The following is a 13,662-nucleotide window of genomic DNA, read 5'->3' on the forward strand; positions in this document are numbered from 1 at the left end:
TATCTATAAAAGTAAATAGATATACTGAGGTGTCCAATGTAAATATCTTGTTTAAAAGGTGCGACTCTGCGGTTGAGACTATTAATCACATTTTTCTTTGAATGGCCTCACTCGTGGGAAGTTTAGGATTTATCTCTAACTCCTGTCTCATCAGAGGGTTTTCCATATAAGTCGGTGTACTCAAATTTGGATTTTGTTTTCTGGAGGGATGTCTCTCAACAGGGTGATCCTGATCAACTTCTTCAATTACCATGATTTTTATGGACAATCTGGAAGGCCATAAAAAAAATTAAGGTTTAGAGATCGAGATGAATGATATAATTGCTCAGACTTTGGGCGATAGGTTAGCTTGGGAAGAGGCACTATCTTTTACAGCGGTCATATCGGCTCCATCTCCGTCTTCGAATGTCCAGGTTTCTTCACCTTGTTGTCAAATTGATGGTTCTTGGAAAGCAACCAATGAGCATTCATGATTGGGCTGGTGGTGTTGCGTTGGTGAGGAGCGAACCTTGTTGTTGGGGGCCAAGTGTCTAAGACGGAGCCCCTCCCCCTGCATTCAGAATTAGAAACGTTGTTGTGAGCCATGGAGCGGATACGTGTTGAGTTACTCACTATGGTGCATTCCCCTGAATATTGGTCATCCTTCTTCAACGTGCTCGATGAGTTTAATTCACTGGAGTTTTTTTTCACTATTCTCCATCTCTTGGATCTCGCATGCGACAAATTTGAAGGCGGATTGTCTTGCCCGATCTTTTTTTTTTTTACTTCAAGAATCTTTTTGTTTGTGTAAAGGTGAGTATTTACGTTTTTTTAGAAACAGTAACTAATTATATAATTTTCACAATCATTTTTTATCTTATATAAAAAGTAATAGTTTTCTTGTAATGTAGCAACTAAAAATTAAAGTAAGTAAAAAATATTATAATTTTGAATTTTATGGTATATATATATATATATATTTATCTTATAATTAGATTTTAAATAAAATTAGGTTTTATTTTATCTATTTACTTTTATATAAAACCTTTTTAGATTAGGTTTAGAATTTTTACATTTTTATTTTTTAAAATTTTAATAATGAATTGACATGTGTCAACATCTGAATGATATAATTGACACGTGTCACGATCTTGTTAATGAGTAATTTTGTCATTAAAGTTTATATAATAAGGTTTTATTTTATCTATTTACTTTTATATAAAACCTTTTTAGATTAGGTTTAGAATTTTTACATTTTTATTTTTTAAAATTTTAATAATGAATTGACATGTGTCAACATCTGAATGATATAATTGACACGCTTCACGATCTTGTTAATGAATAATCTTGTCATCAAGGTTTATATAATAAGATAAACAAATACTGTATATGTTATTCATTTTATTTATTTTCAACGAACAATTTCGTATATAATGATATAAAACATTATTTCTAATAGCGACCACTTATGAGAGATGATGGCTTATGAGTTTTGCTGCAACTCATAAGCTAATTTTTTTAGATATAAAATTAGCGATGGATCAGATCAATTAATCAAAAAATCTAAAATTAAATTCTTAGATACTTAAATTTCGGATCCTAACTGGATATGGATATAACTTATATTAGATATTATCCTTTTATTTTTGTTCAAAAAAACGATATCATACTTTTATTAATTATAAATAATTTTATGACAAGGAAAAAATGCAAATTAATGTTCCATGTATGAAATTCTCAAACATTTTTTGTTTTTAAAAAATTCCCAAAGACCTCTGGGTGTCCCCTTGTAACAAGATTCATGAATTCAACGAACTTGTCTACAAGGATAGATGGCAAGAAGCCTTGAATCGTCTACCTGAGACAAACAACCTCTCTGAATTTCCTTTGAGGAAGGGTGGATGGTACGAAGACATCCTCTCAAGAGAACATGGTATACTTTCTAAGTATTCTCTTCCACTTGCAAGTCTCACTTAGATTGCAACTTCTAGTTGGGTTGGGGTTTATATTTCGTGGATTGGCATGCTTCTACTGCTTATTAGTTTGCAGGAAAAATGTTCCTATTATCAGAAGTGGACTGGCTGGTATGCTTTTATTTATTTAAAATATCATGATTTTTAAACAAATATAAAGGATGGTTTGTAAAACTCACAATCATATGATAGAATAAGTTAGGATTAATATTTTATGAATGCATAAGAGTTGGTCCATCCAAAATATATTATATGAGTGCATATTTTTAATAAATGCAGTCATTTATAATATTTTACGTATATTGCTACTTTTGCTACATATTATATTATATATTAGTAAATATTTTCTCGCGTTAGCACAGATCCATTCTTAATATATATGGAAAAAAATGCAGATTATTTCTTAATATAATTTTGAACACAATTGGTGCATTGCAAATAATTGTAACTTGAACATCTTTACCCTTGGCCATGAAACTTCCGTTGGATTTATGATCCACTTTAATCTTTTATTTTAATTTTAGGATCCAAAAATAACAAAAAGCAAAACAAAACATAAACTGTTAACTAAAAATAATCATGAAATATTTGGTTGTGGTTAATAATAATTAGTAATTGAATAAAAATAAATAATTAGAGATATAATGACTTTGTGAAAATATATCTAAAATACATGTGCGGAATTTTTTGTTTCTAATTTAATTGGATCATAAACCTCATTTTTAAGATTGTTTGTCCCCTCCCCCACTTTTATTTATTTTTAAAAACTATTCCCTCTGTTTCACAAAGAGTGTCATTCTAGAGATTTTTATTTGTTTCACAAAGAGTGTCCCTTTAAAATTCCAACGTGTTTTTACATTTAATTTTCTAATTTTTCCCTTAACCCAAAACTTATTTTCATTGAATTTAAACCATTAGTCACTTATTAAATATAAAGAAATATGTATAACTCTATTTTTTCTTAATTTGTGTGAATTGTGTTAAAATGACATATTTGTGAAACATATGGAGTAATTAGAAACTCTAGGGGAAGAGGAAAATTAGTCCACGATCATTGATGGTATCTTTATACTCATAAATATTGTTTGTTTATGTTTTTATAGAACTTATTTGAGTATACTATATACTATATCTCAAATTTTTATAAGCATTTTTGATAAAAAAAAAAAATTAAAATAGACATTTTTGGAAAGTGGTATGAGAAAGACACCTACTGGTAACCATTAGAAGAACAAAAAGAAAATGAATAAAAAGAACAATGTGAAATGGAATAAACAATTTTTGAGTAATGAAAAGAAAATCTGCAGAGAAGGAAGAAAATAGTAAATGGTAATCAAACAATAAAATTAATTTTAAAATATATGAAATATTAAATAAATTAAATTTCAATGATAATACTAATATTATTTTTAATGTATATATAATAAATTTTACATCTAATTTTAAAAGAAAATTTGTAAATTAAATTTTAGATATATCATATTAAATATTAATAATTAATATTAACATAGAGTAAAATTTTAAGAGTAATTTAAATTTGTTTTACTATTCATACAGTTTTCAAATAGAGCTTTAAGATTAGTTTAACATAAAATTCCTATCATAAATATTTTTTCTGTCAATACATTATGAAAATATGAAAGTTTTTCTATTACAAAATTGAAATTTTATTGATAAACAAATTTTTTATTTATTTTAAAATAAAAAGAAAAAGAATTTTAATATTTGTTCTTTTTTTGGTTCTATTTGTTCTTGTAACATCCGCAAACCGGAAACTGCAATTTTGGTCTGAGTGTCGATCGACACCATGGGTGTGTCGATCGACACCATCTTTTTCGGTTTCGACCGGTTTGATTTAATTGTGGTTTGGTTCGGTTTGGTTCAATTTGAAATTCCTAAATCGTCCTATTTAAGAGTGGGTCGACGAAAAGGGTTAGGAAAGTTCTCTTTTGTCGCCGCTTAAGTGTTTGAGAGAGAGAAAAGGAGATTTGTGAGTGTTCTTGAGTTTTGGAGAGATTGTGGTGGTTTCTGGGAAGATCTATTGCTGAGATTGCATCAGAAGATTGCTAGGAGTGTGGTACAGCTGTGTTTGAGTCAGTTTCTCCTGCAAAAGAGGTGAGTGCATGACCATGACTTATCTAAGCTTGAGAAATCTATGTTTCTTTGTGATTTTGAGTTGTTTGATCGATTCCTTGTTTGCTTGTTGTTGTTTTGGTGTTTCTACGTCCTTATATGGCTTATAGATGAGTTCGAGATGAATGGGAGTCTTTGGGAAGCGGGGATCTGCGAGAGAGCGTTGAGGAAGACGATGCTCGGCATCAGTGTCGATCGACACCTTCGGTGTGTCGGTCGACACTTGTGCGAGGACGGCTCGGGAATCTTTGGGAGTGTCGATCGACACCATGTGGAGGTGTCGGTCGACACAACTAGGGTTTTCGGGAGGTGTTGAGCAGGTGTCGGTCGACACCAAGGAAGTGTCGCTCGAAACCAGGTTGTCAGTGTCGATCGACATTGGTATGGTGTCGGTCGACACCAACCTTTGTTGGTCGACGATTACTTGTTTCCAGGTTTGATTGTTACTGTTGATGATTGCTTGACATTAGATTCTCAAATGCTTGTGTGTATAGCCCAGTAGATGGGAGGATTGCCTCATTGTGTATTTTTAATAATACTCATGCATCTCAATATGTGTTTGTGGTGCAGGTAAAGGCAAAGTGTGATCGTGGAATCAGGGCGATGAGGAGGACGATGTTCTAGAAGCTTGATTGATTGTGGTCTAGCCATTGTTAGGTTGCTAGAATTGAGCTGATAGAACATTGTAGGATGTTGGAACTTGGTTATTTCTTTGTTACTTTTAGATTATTGTTTTGTTGGTCATTGGATTGTTAATGTTGGAATTTTTATTGGTTTATTGGAACTGTTTTGGTTATCCGCTGTTGTTGATTGTTGCTAGGTTGTTAGTGGGTATGGGACCAATAGTAAATTAAAAAAAAAAAAAAAAGGTTGTTTCAGTTCCTCATCAATTTTGGAGAAGAACTTTTTTGTTCTATTGTTTTTTTTTTTTGAAGAATGTAGAGGAATGTAAGGAAAAAAATATTACTTTCAAATGGTAAAAAAATTGTGGAATAGAGAAGAATGTGATATTCCTTCTCGTTTTTTTCCTAAATTTTAGTCACCAATTGAAGTCAAAATGCCTTTTAAAAAAAAAATTCTCTGTGTAATAAGACATCAAAGTTTCAAAACCCCATCAGAAACTCATATCCAACATATTTTTCCTAAAGTAGTTGAAGTGTCAACAGTTTGTAATTAAGTAAGACAAAAATAAATTAGCGCATTAGTGGGAGTTGGACTACTCAACTAATATGAATTAATAAATATAAGAGTGACGGTTATACTAATAATAGATGAGGACCCACCCGATGTGCGGATTTAAAGTTTTATAAATAAAATTAAATTTATTAAAATTTGTTGTATGTTATATATAAATTTAATTTTTGTTATAATACACTGATTTATATCCATTTACAAATCTTTTATGTATGTTACTATTAAAAGTATATTTTTATACCTAAATGTACTTTTGTATGTTACAAAAATATTCTTTATCACCATTTAGAAACTGTCTATATAAACACATTAAGCCAAATATATTACTTTCACTTCTGCATAGTTTTTTTATTACTAAAATTGTTGGCTCAAAAATCATTTTGAATAAAAAATATATTACATAATATACTAATCAATGATGTATAATCACAATAATGTATGACTGCCATAGAGAAAACATCGGCTCCGCCTTCATCCCTTATGGAGAGAACCTTGCATCCAACCTCCTCTACCATGGAGAGAACTTTGGCTCCGCCTTTCTCCCTTGAAGATATAACCTTGAGTCCAAACTCCTCTACCTTCCTCCATTGCGGAGATAACTTTGTGTCCAACCTTCTCTACCATAGGGAGAACCTCGGCTCTGAACTCCTCCTATGTGGAGAAAATATGTTCACGTCTTTTTTCTATCTCAAAATGGCTTGTTCCGACAACCAATGAAAGTAAAAACAATTTTTTAACTTCACAAAAAAATCTTTTGATAGTAACTAATGTTAAATTCTCAATGTATTCGTGATAGTAACTATGCCAAAGTGAAAGTAAAATAGTTGGCTTAATGTGTTTATAGATAACATAATATAATAATCAATGATGTATAATCACAATAATGTAGACCGCCATGGAAAAAACCTCGACTCCGCCCTCATCCCTTATGGAGAGAACCTTGCGTCCAACTTCCTCCACCATGGAGAGAACCTTGGCTCCGTCTTCCTCCCTTGGAGAGATAACCTTGCGTTCAACCTCCTCCACCTTCCTATGTTGGGTAGATAACCTTGTGTCCAACCTTCTCCACCAGAGAGAGAACCTCGGCTCTGCCCTCATCCTGTGTGGAGAGAAAATGTTCACATCTTTTTGCTATCTCAAAATAGCTTGCTCCGACGACCAATAAACGTCAAAATCTTTTTCAATCGTCACAAAATCTTTTGCTAGTAACCAATGCTAAATTTCTCAATGTATTCGTGGAAGTGTCTTTGACACACCATGATGTAGCCTCTGTCTCTATAACGCTTCAACCTCCACATTGTTTAGTGAGCCCATGTCTACTATCAGTCCATGGGCCCACCTTCCCAAATGGGCCCTACATCTATTCCCGGCTTGTGGACCAACCCATATTTGATGGCCGGTTTGTTACGTCTGGAAGTCTTTAAAAACTTGATTACCGACCTTACAAATCAACAAATGATATTTCTTTTGTTTTGTTCTCACTCGCGCAATTTCGACAATCACTTCCAGAAAGGCCACTCATCATGAAGTTCTTTCAAGACCCTTGACTGAAAAATAAGTGCAATTTGGTGACGTATGTGGCTAAATCAATTCTTTTAAACATTTCCGCAAACCAGGGTGTCAGAGTCTTTGAGCTCCTATGGATCTATCAACAATGATTTTTTTTTTCCAATCTATCTATCTATGTTTGTTGTACGCTTGTGTTTGATTAGCCTATTTTATCAGTTCATTAGGTTGATGAGCTTCTATTCGTTATCTCCCTTTGGGATTGAATGAATAATGGTAACAATTATGTTTGCAAAAAAAAAAAGGGTTTATGACCAACCAATCAAGGAGAGAAAATGTTCACGTCTTTTTGTTATCTCAAAATAGCTTGCTCCGACGACCAATAAACGTCAAAACCTTTTTCAATCGTCACAAAATCTTTTGCTAGTAACCAATGCAAAATTTCTCAATGTATTCGTGGAAGTGTCTTTGACACACTATAATGTAGCCTCTGTCTCTATAACGCTTCAACCTCCACATTGTTTAGTGAGCCCATGTCTACTATCAGTCCATGGGCCCACATTCCCAAGTGGGCCCTACATCTATTCTCGGCTTGTGGACCAATCCATATTTGATGACCGGTTTGTTACGTCTGGAAGTCTTTAAAAACTTGATTACCGACCTTACAAATCAACAAATGANTCTTTTTGCTATCTCAAAATAGCTTGCTCCGACGACCAATAAACGTCAAAATCTTTTTCAATCGTCACAAAATCTTTTGCTAGTAACCAATGCTAAATTTCTCAATGTATTCGTGGAAGTGTCTTTGACACACCATGATGTAGCCTCTGTCTCTATAACGCTTCAACCTCCACATTGTTTAGTGAGCCCATGTCTACTATCAGTCCATGGGCCCACCTTCCCAAATGGGCCCTACATCTATTCCCGGCTTGTGGACCAACCCATATTTGATGGCCGGTTTGTTACGTCTGGAAGTCTTTAAAAACTTGATTACCGACCTTACAAATCAACAAATGATATTTCTTTTGTTTTGTTCTCACTCGCGCAATTTCGACAATCACTTCCAGAAAGGCCACTCATCATGAAGTTCTTTCAAGACCCTTGACTGAAAAATAAGTGCAATTTGGTGACGTATGTGGCTAAATCAATTCTTTTAAACATTTCCGCAAACCAGGGTGTCAGAGTCTTTGAGCTCCTATGGATCTATCAACAATGATTTTTTTTTTCCAATCTATCTATCTATGTTTGTTGTACGCTTGTGTTTGATTAGCCTATTTTATCAGTTCATTAGGTTGATGAGCTTCTATTCGTTATCTCCCTTTGGGATTGAATGAATAATGGTAACAATTATGTTTGCAAAAAAAAAAAGGGTTTATGACCAACCAATCAAGGAGAGAAAATGTTCACGTCTTTTTGTTATCTCAAAATAGCTTGCTCCGACGACCAATAAACGTCAAAACCTTTTTCAATCGTCACAAAATCTTTTGCTAGTAACCAATGCAAAATTTCTCAATGTATTCGTGGAAGTGTCTTTGACACACTATAATGTAGCCTCTGTCTCTATAACGCTTCAACCTCCACATTGTTTAGTGAGCCCATGTCTACTATCAGTCCATGGGCCCACATTCCCAAGTGGGCCCTACATCTATTCTCGGCTTGTGGACCAATCCATATTTGATGACCGGTTTGTTACGTCTGGAAGTCTTTAAAAACTTGATTACCGACCTTACAAATCAACAAATGATATTTTCTTGTGTTTTGTCCTCACTCGCACAATTTCGACAATCACTTCCAGAAAGGACACCCATCATGAAGTTCTCTCAAGACCCTTGACTGAAAAAATAAGTGCATTTTGGTGATGTATGTGGCTAAATCAATTCTTTTAAACATTTCCGCAAACCAGGGTGTCAGAGTCTTTGAGCTCCTATGGATCTATCAACAACAATTTATTTTTTTCCAATCTATCTATCTATGTTTGTTGTACGCTTGTGTTTGATTAGCCTATTTTATCAATTCATTAGGTTGATAAGCTTCTATTTGTTATCTCTCTTTGGGATTGAATGAATAATGGTAACAATTATGTTTGCAAAAAAAATAAGGGTTTATGACCAACCAATCAAGGTTGACAAATTGAAAGTTAATTAAATTGGCATAATTAAAGAAACAATATAAATTTTTAAGCATGTTAATATATGAATCCCAAATCATTCAAAGATTATCATATAAATTAAAATAATCTAAAAATATTACAAGAAATTTTAAAATACAATATTAGAAAAAGAAGACTCATATATTAATATTTTTTTTTGTCAACATATTAATCTTACCTACTCCCAACTCAAAAAGGAGAAAGTAGTAGAAAATTTTGGTTTAAGAAAATAAAAAAAATTTATCTTCCCATTAAAATATATTCCCAATTAAACAAAGTTGAAAGCAATGTTTTTGGAAAAATTATTTAAATATGAGGTGATCTTTGATTATATAGAAGTGAATACAAAATTAGAATTAATAATTAAAAGTATATTTTTCCTTAATCATTTTTCTATTTTTTTAATAAGTAATCACTTAAAATAAAAAATAATTAAATAATATTATAATTTCGAATTTTATGAAATATATATTATATATATATATATAATCTCCTTATAATTATTTTTAAAAAAATTGTTTTTTTTCTAAATTCTGAATTTTTTTATAATTATCTTTTTATTTTATTAATATTTTTTAAAACAAAATATTTTCTTTTTTGTTGTAATCAAATTCTTCCTATTAAATATTTACACATGTCAAAATCTCAGATTGATAACTTGATAGATGTCAAAATCTTGTTAATGACTAACTTTCAAAACCCAACTTTATATAATAAGATTTTGATTTGAATAAATATAAATAACTAAAAAAGAATTTATACTTATATTCATTTTAAAAAGAAAAAAATAATTTTAATTTTTAAGTAATAGTATTCAATTACAAAACATATTCACTCATCAACGACGACCAAACTCGAGTTGATTTGTGTGGTATGTGGTTTTTTTTATCACTATATATATACACACAAAAAAAATGTTAAATACTAAAAATCGCAAAATTAGGATAATCCAATAAAACGGCGGCTGTACGACGCCGGTTTGAAAGCAAAGAACGTACGTACGCAACCACCACAAAGAACGTCAGGGTCAGTCGGATAAAAAGGCTCTCTCGTCTCATTTAAAAATCAGCTGCTTTTACCCTTCACGCTAAGATCTAATTGAACACTACCGCCTCCTTATCATGACACGTGGTCATCATTATGACCCATCATTTTTGCAACAGTTTCAATTTCTGTCTGTATACTGTATTTATAGCATTTGAAAAAGGCACGTCTTCAATAATTTTGAGAATGTTTTAGCTTTTTTTCTTTTTTTTTGTTAATGGATTTCATTCATAATATTGTTGAAGGTAAAATATATAAAGAGCTGGTTAGTAAAACAATTCTTCCAGAGGTTTAAGCGGGCGAATACATGAACACTTTCGAAGACTAACACCAAACAAGGTAAACTAAAAGGAAACAATCTGGACAGACAAATTACAAAATATCCATTCATTACTTTCCGAAAGAAAACCAAAAAATCTAAAAAAAAAAATTAAAACCTAAATCTTATGATAACAATTAAAACAAATTTGAGATAGAAAAAAACACACAACGAGTTAGCTTGCAAGAATCTCCTTTACCAGAAGTTAGAATCGAATGAGCATGCACTGCGATCCTTTATGTTGCTTCAAGGAGGAGCTACTGAGGGCGGTGAGACACTACCAAAACCTAGAGACCATTTAGGAGGAAAGACTCTTTAAAAACAGGAAAGAGATCTCGATCTGCGTTGGTGAAGATTCTTCATCAGAGGCAGTGAAGTAACAGTTGGAGACTGCTTCAGCCAAGAAAATGCCAGATCTAAAGCTAAACTTGACAGAGAAAACAAGAGCCAAGAAGCTGAACCTAAGGTTAGGAAGCTCTAAGGTCTAAGCTTTAAAATTGTAGATCTGAAAATCTAAATCTGCTGCCGTTGGAAGAAAAAAGAGATGGATTAGCCGATAAAAAAAAAAGAAACAAAGACAAACTAAAGAGAGAAACCCGACTCCGGTACTAAAAAAGCCACTGGAGTCGGTCAACCTTAGAGACGGCAAGTTTTTGGCTAGAGAAAAAGGAAAGAGTTTTTAGATTTTTGATTGTTGTTGGGCTAAAGCAAAAAAAAATCTTAAGTTTTGCAATATCTCAGTATTGTCAATTTATGTAAAAGCTTTTTATTCAAAATCTAGAAAATCTTCCTACCAAAAAAAAAAAATCTAGAAAATCTTTGGAGCTTGCAAAAATAAAGAGGTTTACATAAATAAATTGGCACCAGACAAAATTAGTATCACTATATAAATAGTTGAATTTGGAACATAGTCATAAAGATGGTCAGGTTTAAACTGACGAGAAGTTTATGTAAACTTGACCATCTCCAAATTCCAGATGTGTGTATAGTGCTACTTTCAGGGAAAAAAGCACTCATCGTATATGATATACAACGTCTCCCTCTACTTTAGTCATGTTATTCAAAAAAAAAAAAATGGCGTCATGGAATTCGATTCTGCTGGAGATCTCTTACGAAATCATTGGATGAATCGCGTTTGATTGGTGGTCTTTTAGCTTTTACCCACAACTGATTTAAAATTTCCGCAGAAAAAGATAAATCATTTCTTTCTGTATCTATCTAATCTTTCTCTAGGTTTGTGGTGAAATAGAAATTAAAATTGATGATTTTTTGGTGGACCAAATCGTAAAAAATTGCATTCATAATAATATCAATCCTAAAATAGTAATATATATTACTATTTAAAATATTGTAAATGATTGTATTTGTAAAAAATACACACTCATATAATATATTTTTGATAGACCGACTCTTAAAAAAATTGCATTCATAATATTATTAATGTTTTTTTTTCCTTCATACTAATTTTCAAAAATGTCTATTTTCAAAACTTTGATAAAAAATGCTTCTAAAATTTTTAGATATATAGTATACTTAAATAAGTTTTATAAAATCATACACTAATTACTTTTATACATATATAAAGATATCATCAATGATCGTGGACTAATTGTCCTCCTCCCCCGGGACTTTCTAATTAGTTTTAGCAATAAATTATTAAACACACAAAAAAAGGAAACAAATGTTAAATACTAAAAATCGCAAAATTAGGATAATCGAATGACCACAGCCGCCGGTTTGAAAACAAAGAACGAACGTACGCAACCACAAAGAACGTCAGGGTCAATCGGATAAAAGGCTCTCTCAGCTCATTTAAAATCAACTGCTAGCTTTACCCTTCACGCTAAGATCGTGGAATCTTATAAAACACTACCACCTCCAGATCATGACACGTCATTATCGAGTGACCCATCATCATTTTTGCAACAGTTTTCAATTTCTGTCTGTATTTCTAGTAATTTAAAAAGGTACGTCTTCGTCGTCATCAACTCCAATAACCAAATTTAAGAGAAGAAAAGATTCGAAACTTTTGTGAGTTTTTTTTACATCACTTGTTTAGTTAAAGCAAAAAAAAAAAAAAAAATCTGGAGTTTTGCGATATCGGTGTTGTCAATTTATGTAAAGTTTTTTTAGTTTTCATTCAAAACCCAAAAAGTCTTATTGAATAAAGGAGGTTTAAAGTAAAATTATTGAAGCAACACCAGACAAACATTTTAGTATTATAAATAGTTGAATTAGTAACGTAGCCATAAAAATGGTCAGGTTCAGAGAGAGAGAGAGGGAGAGAAAGAGATAAGATAAGGGATCTCTGTCTGATTAAAATCAATTGCTCCTTTTTACGCCATTCACATGATAAGATCCTTGGAACAAACAAACACACTACTACCATAAATATTTAAGACAAGTCATCATTAAATTCCAAATCAAAATCATGTGGCCCATAACTTAAGGCCCTGCCCACCAAACAATAATATACTACTCCTGTTGTTCTTTTTTTTTTTTAGCACGCCGACAAAAAAAGAATAAAAATTAACTAAATAAAAGTAAGAGGCTGTTCTTGTTCGTCTTCATCCTCGTCAACTCCAGGGAAACATTTTTTTTTTTATATATATAAAAAAAAAAAAAACAGATCGATTTGACTTTTTTTTCGGTGAAAAAAAAAAATGGCGTCGTGGAATTCGATTCCGCTGGAGATCTTGTACGAGATCGTTGGATGGATCGCTTTTGCTTCGTGGTCTATTAGCTTTTACCCACAGATTGTTTTAAATTTCCGCAGAAAGAGGTAAAAATTCATCTCTCTCTCTCTCTCTATTTATTATTATTTCGAAATCAAAATCGAAATCGAATTTGATGATTTTTTGTTATTTTTGTGGGAAATGGAAAAAAAAAAAAAAAGTGTGGTTGGATTGAACTTCGACTTCGCCATGTTGAATTTGACAAAACACTCATCGTATATGATATACAACGTCTCCCTCTACTTTAGTCCTGTTATTCAGAAACAGTACTTTGATACCTATGGCGATAAAGAGGTATAACTCTTTCTCCTTTTTTTTTTTTTTGGAGTTTGGTTCTTTGAGACTCCTATGCCTAGATTATTGTAAGAATGTGTTTCTGGTAGTTTTGGAATTGTTTTGGTTTAGTTTTTGGGGGAAGATGGGATGAAGCGGGTTTTTGTTTTTGTTTTTGGCGTATTTTCAGATGATACCTGTGGCTGCAAATGATGTTGCATTCTCACTCCATGCAGTTGTTATGACAGCAGCTACTCTGTTCCAGATCTTTATTTATGAAGTGAGTTTATCAAGTTTTTGTTTTGTCTCTTTTACCCTGTAAATGTGTTCTGTTTTGTTTTTTTTTTTTTTTTTTTT

General features: G+C 32.0%; 1 protein-coding gene across 1 annotated transcript in view; it reads left to right on the forward strand.

Moving 5' to 3' along the window:
• LOC104719735 (cystinosin homolog) overlaps positions 12,788 to 13,662 on the forward strand; it is a 2,243-nt gene continuing 1,368 nt past the window's right edge. The window contains exons 1-3 of the mRNA XM_010437704.2: positions 12,788 to 13,079; positions 13,194 to 13,326; positions 13,496 to 13,585. Coding sequence (XP_010436006.1) covers positions 12,961 to 13,079; positions 13,194 to 13,326; positions 13,496 to 13,585 — 342 coding nt within the window. The 5' untranslated portion in view covers positions 12,788 to 12,960. The remainder of the gene's footprint in view (positions 13,080 to 13,193; positions 13,327 to 13,495; positions 13,586 to 13,662) is intronic.

This window comes from Camelina sativa, chromosome 10, assembly GCF_000633955.1.
Source record: "Camelina sativa cultivar DH55 chromosome 10, Cs, whole genome shotgun sequence".
Lineage (NCBI taxonomy): Eukaryota > Viridiplantae > Streptophyta > Magnoliopsida > Brassicales > Brassicaceae > Camelina > Camelina sativa.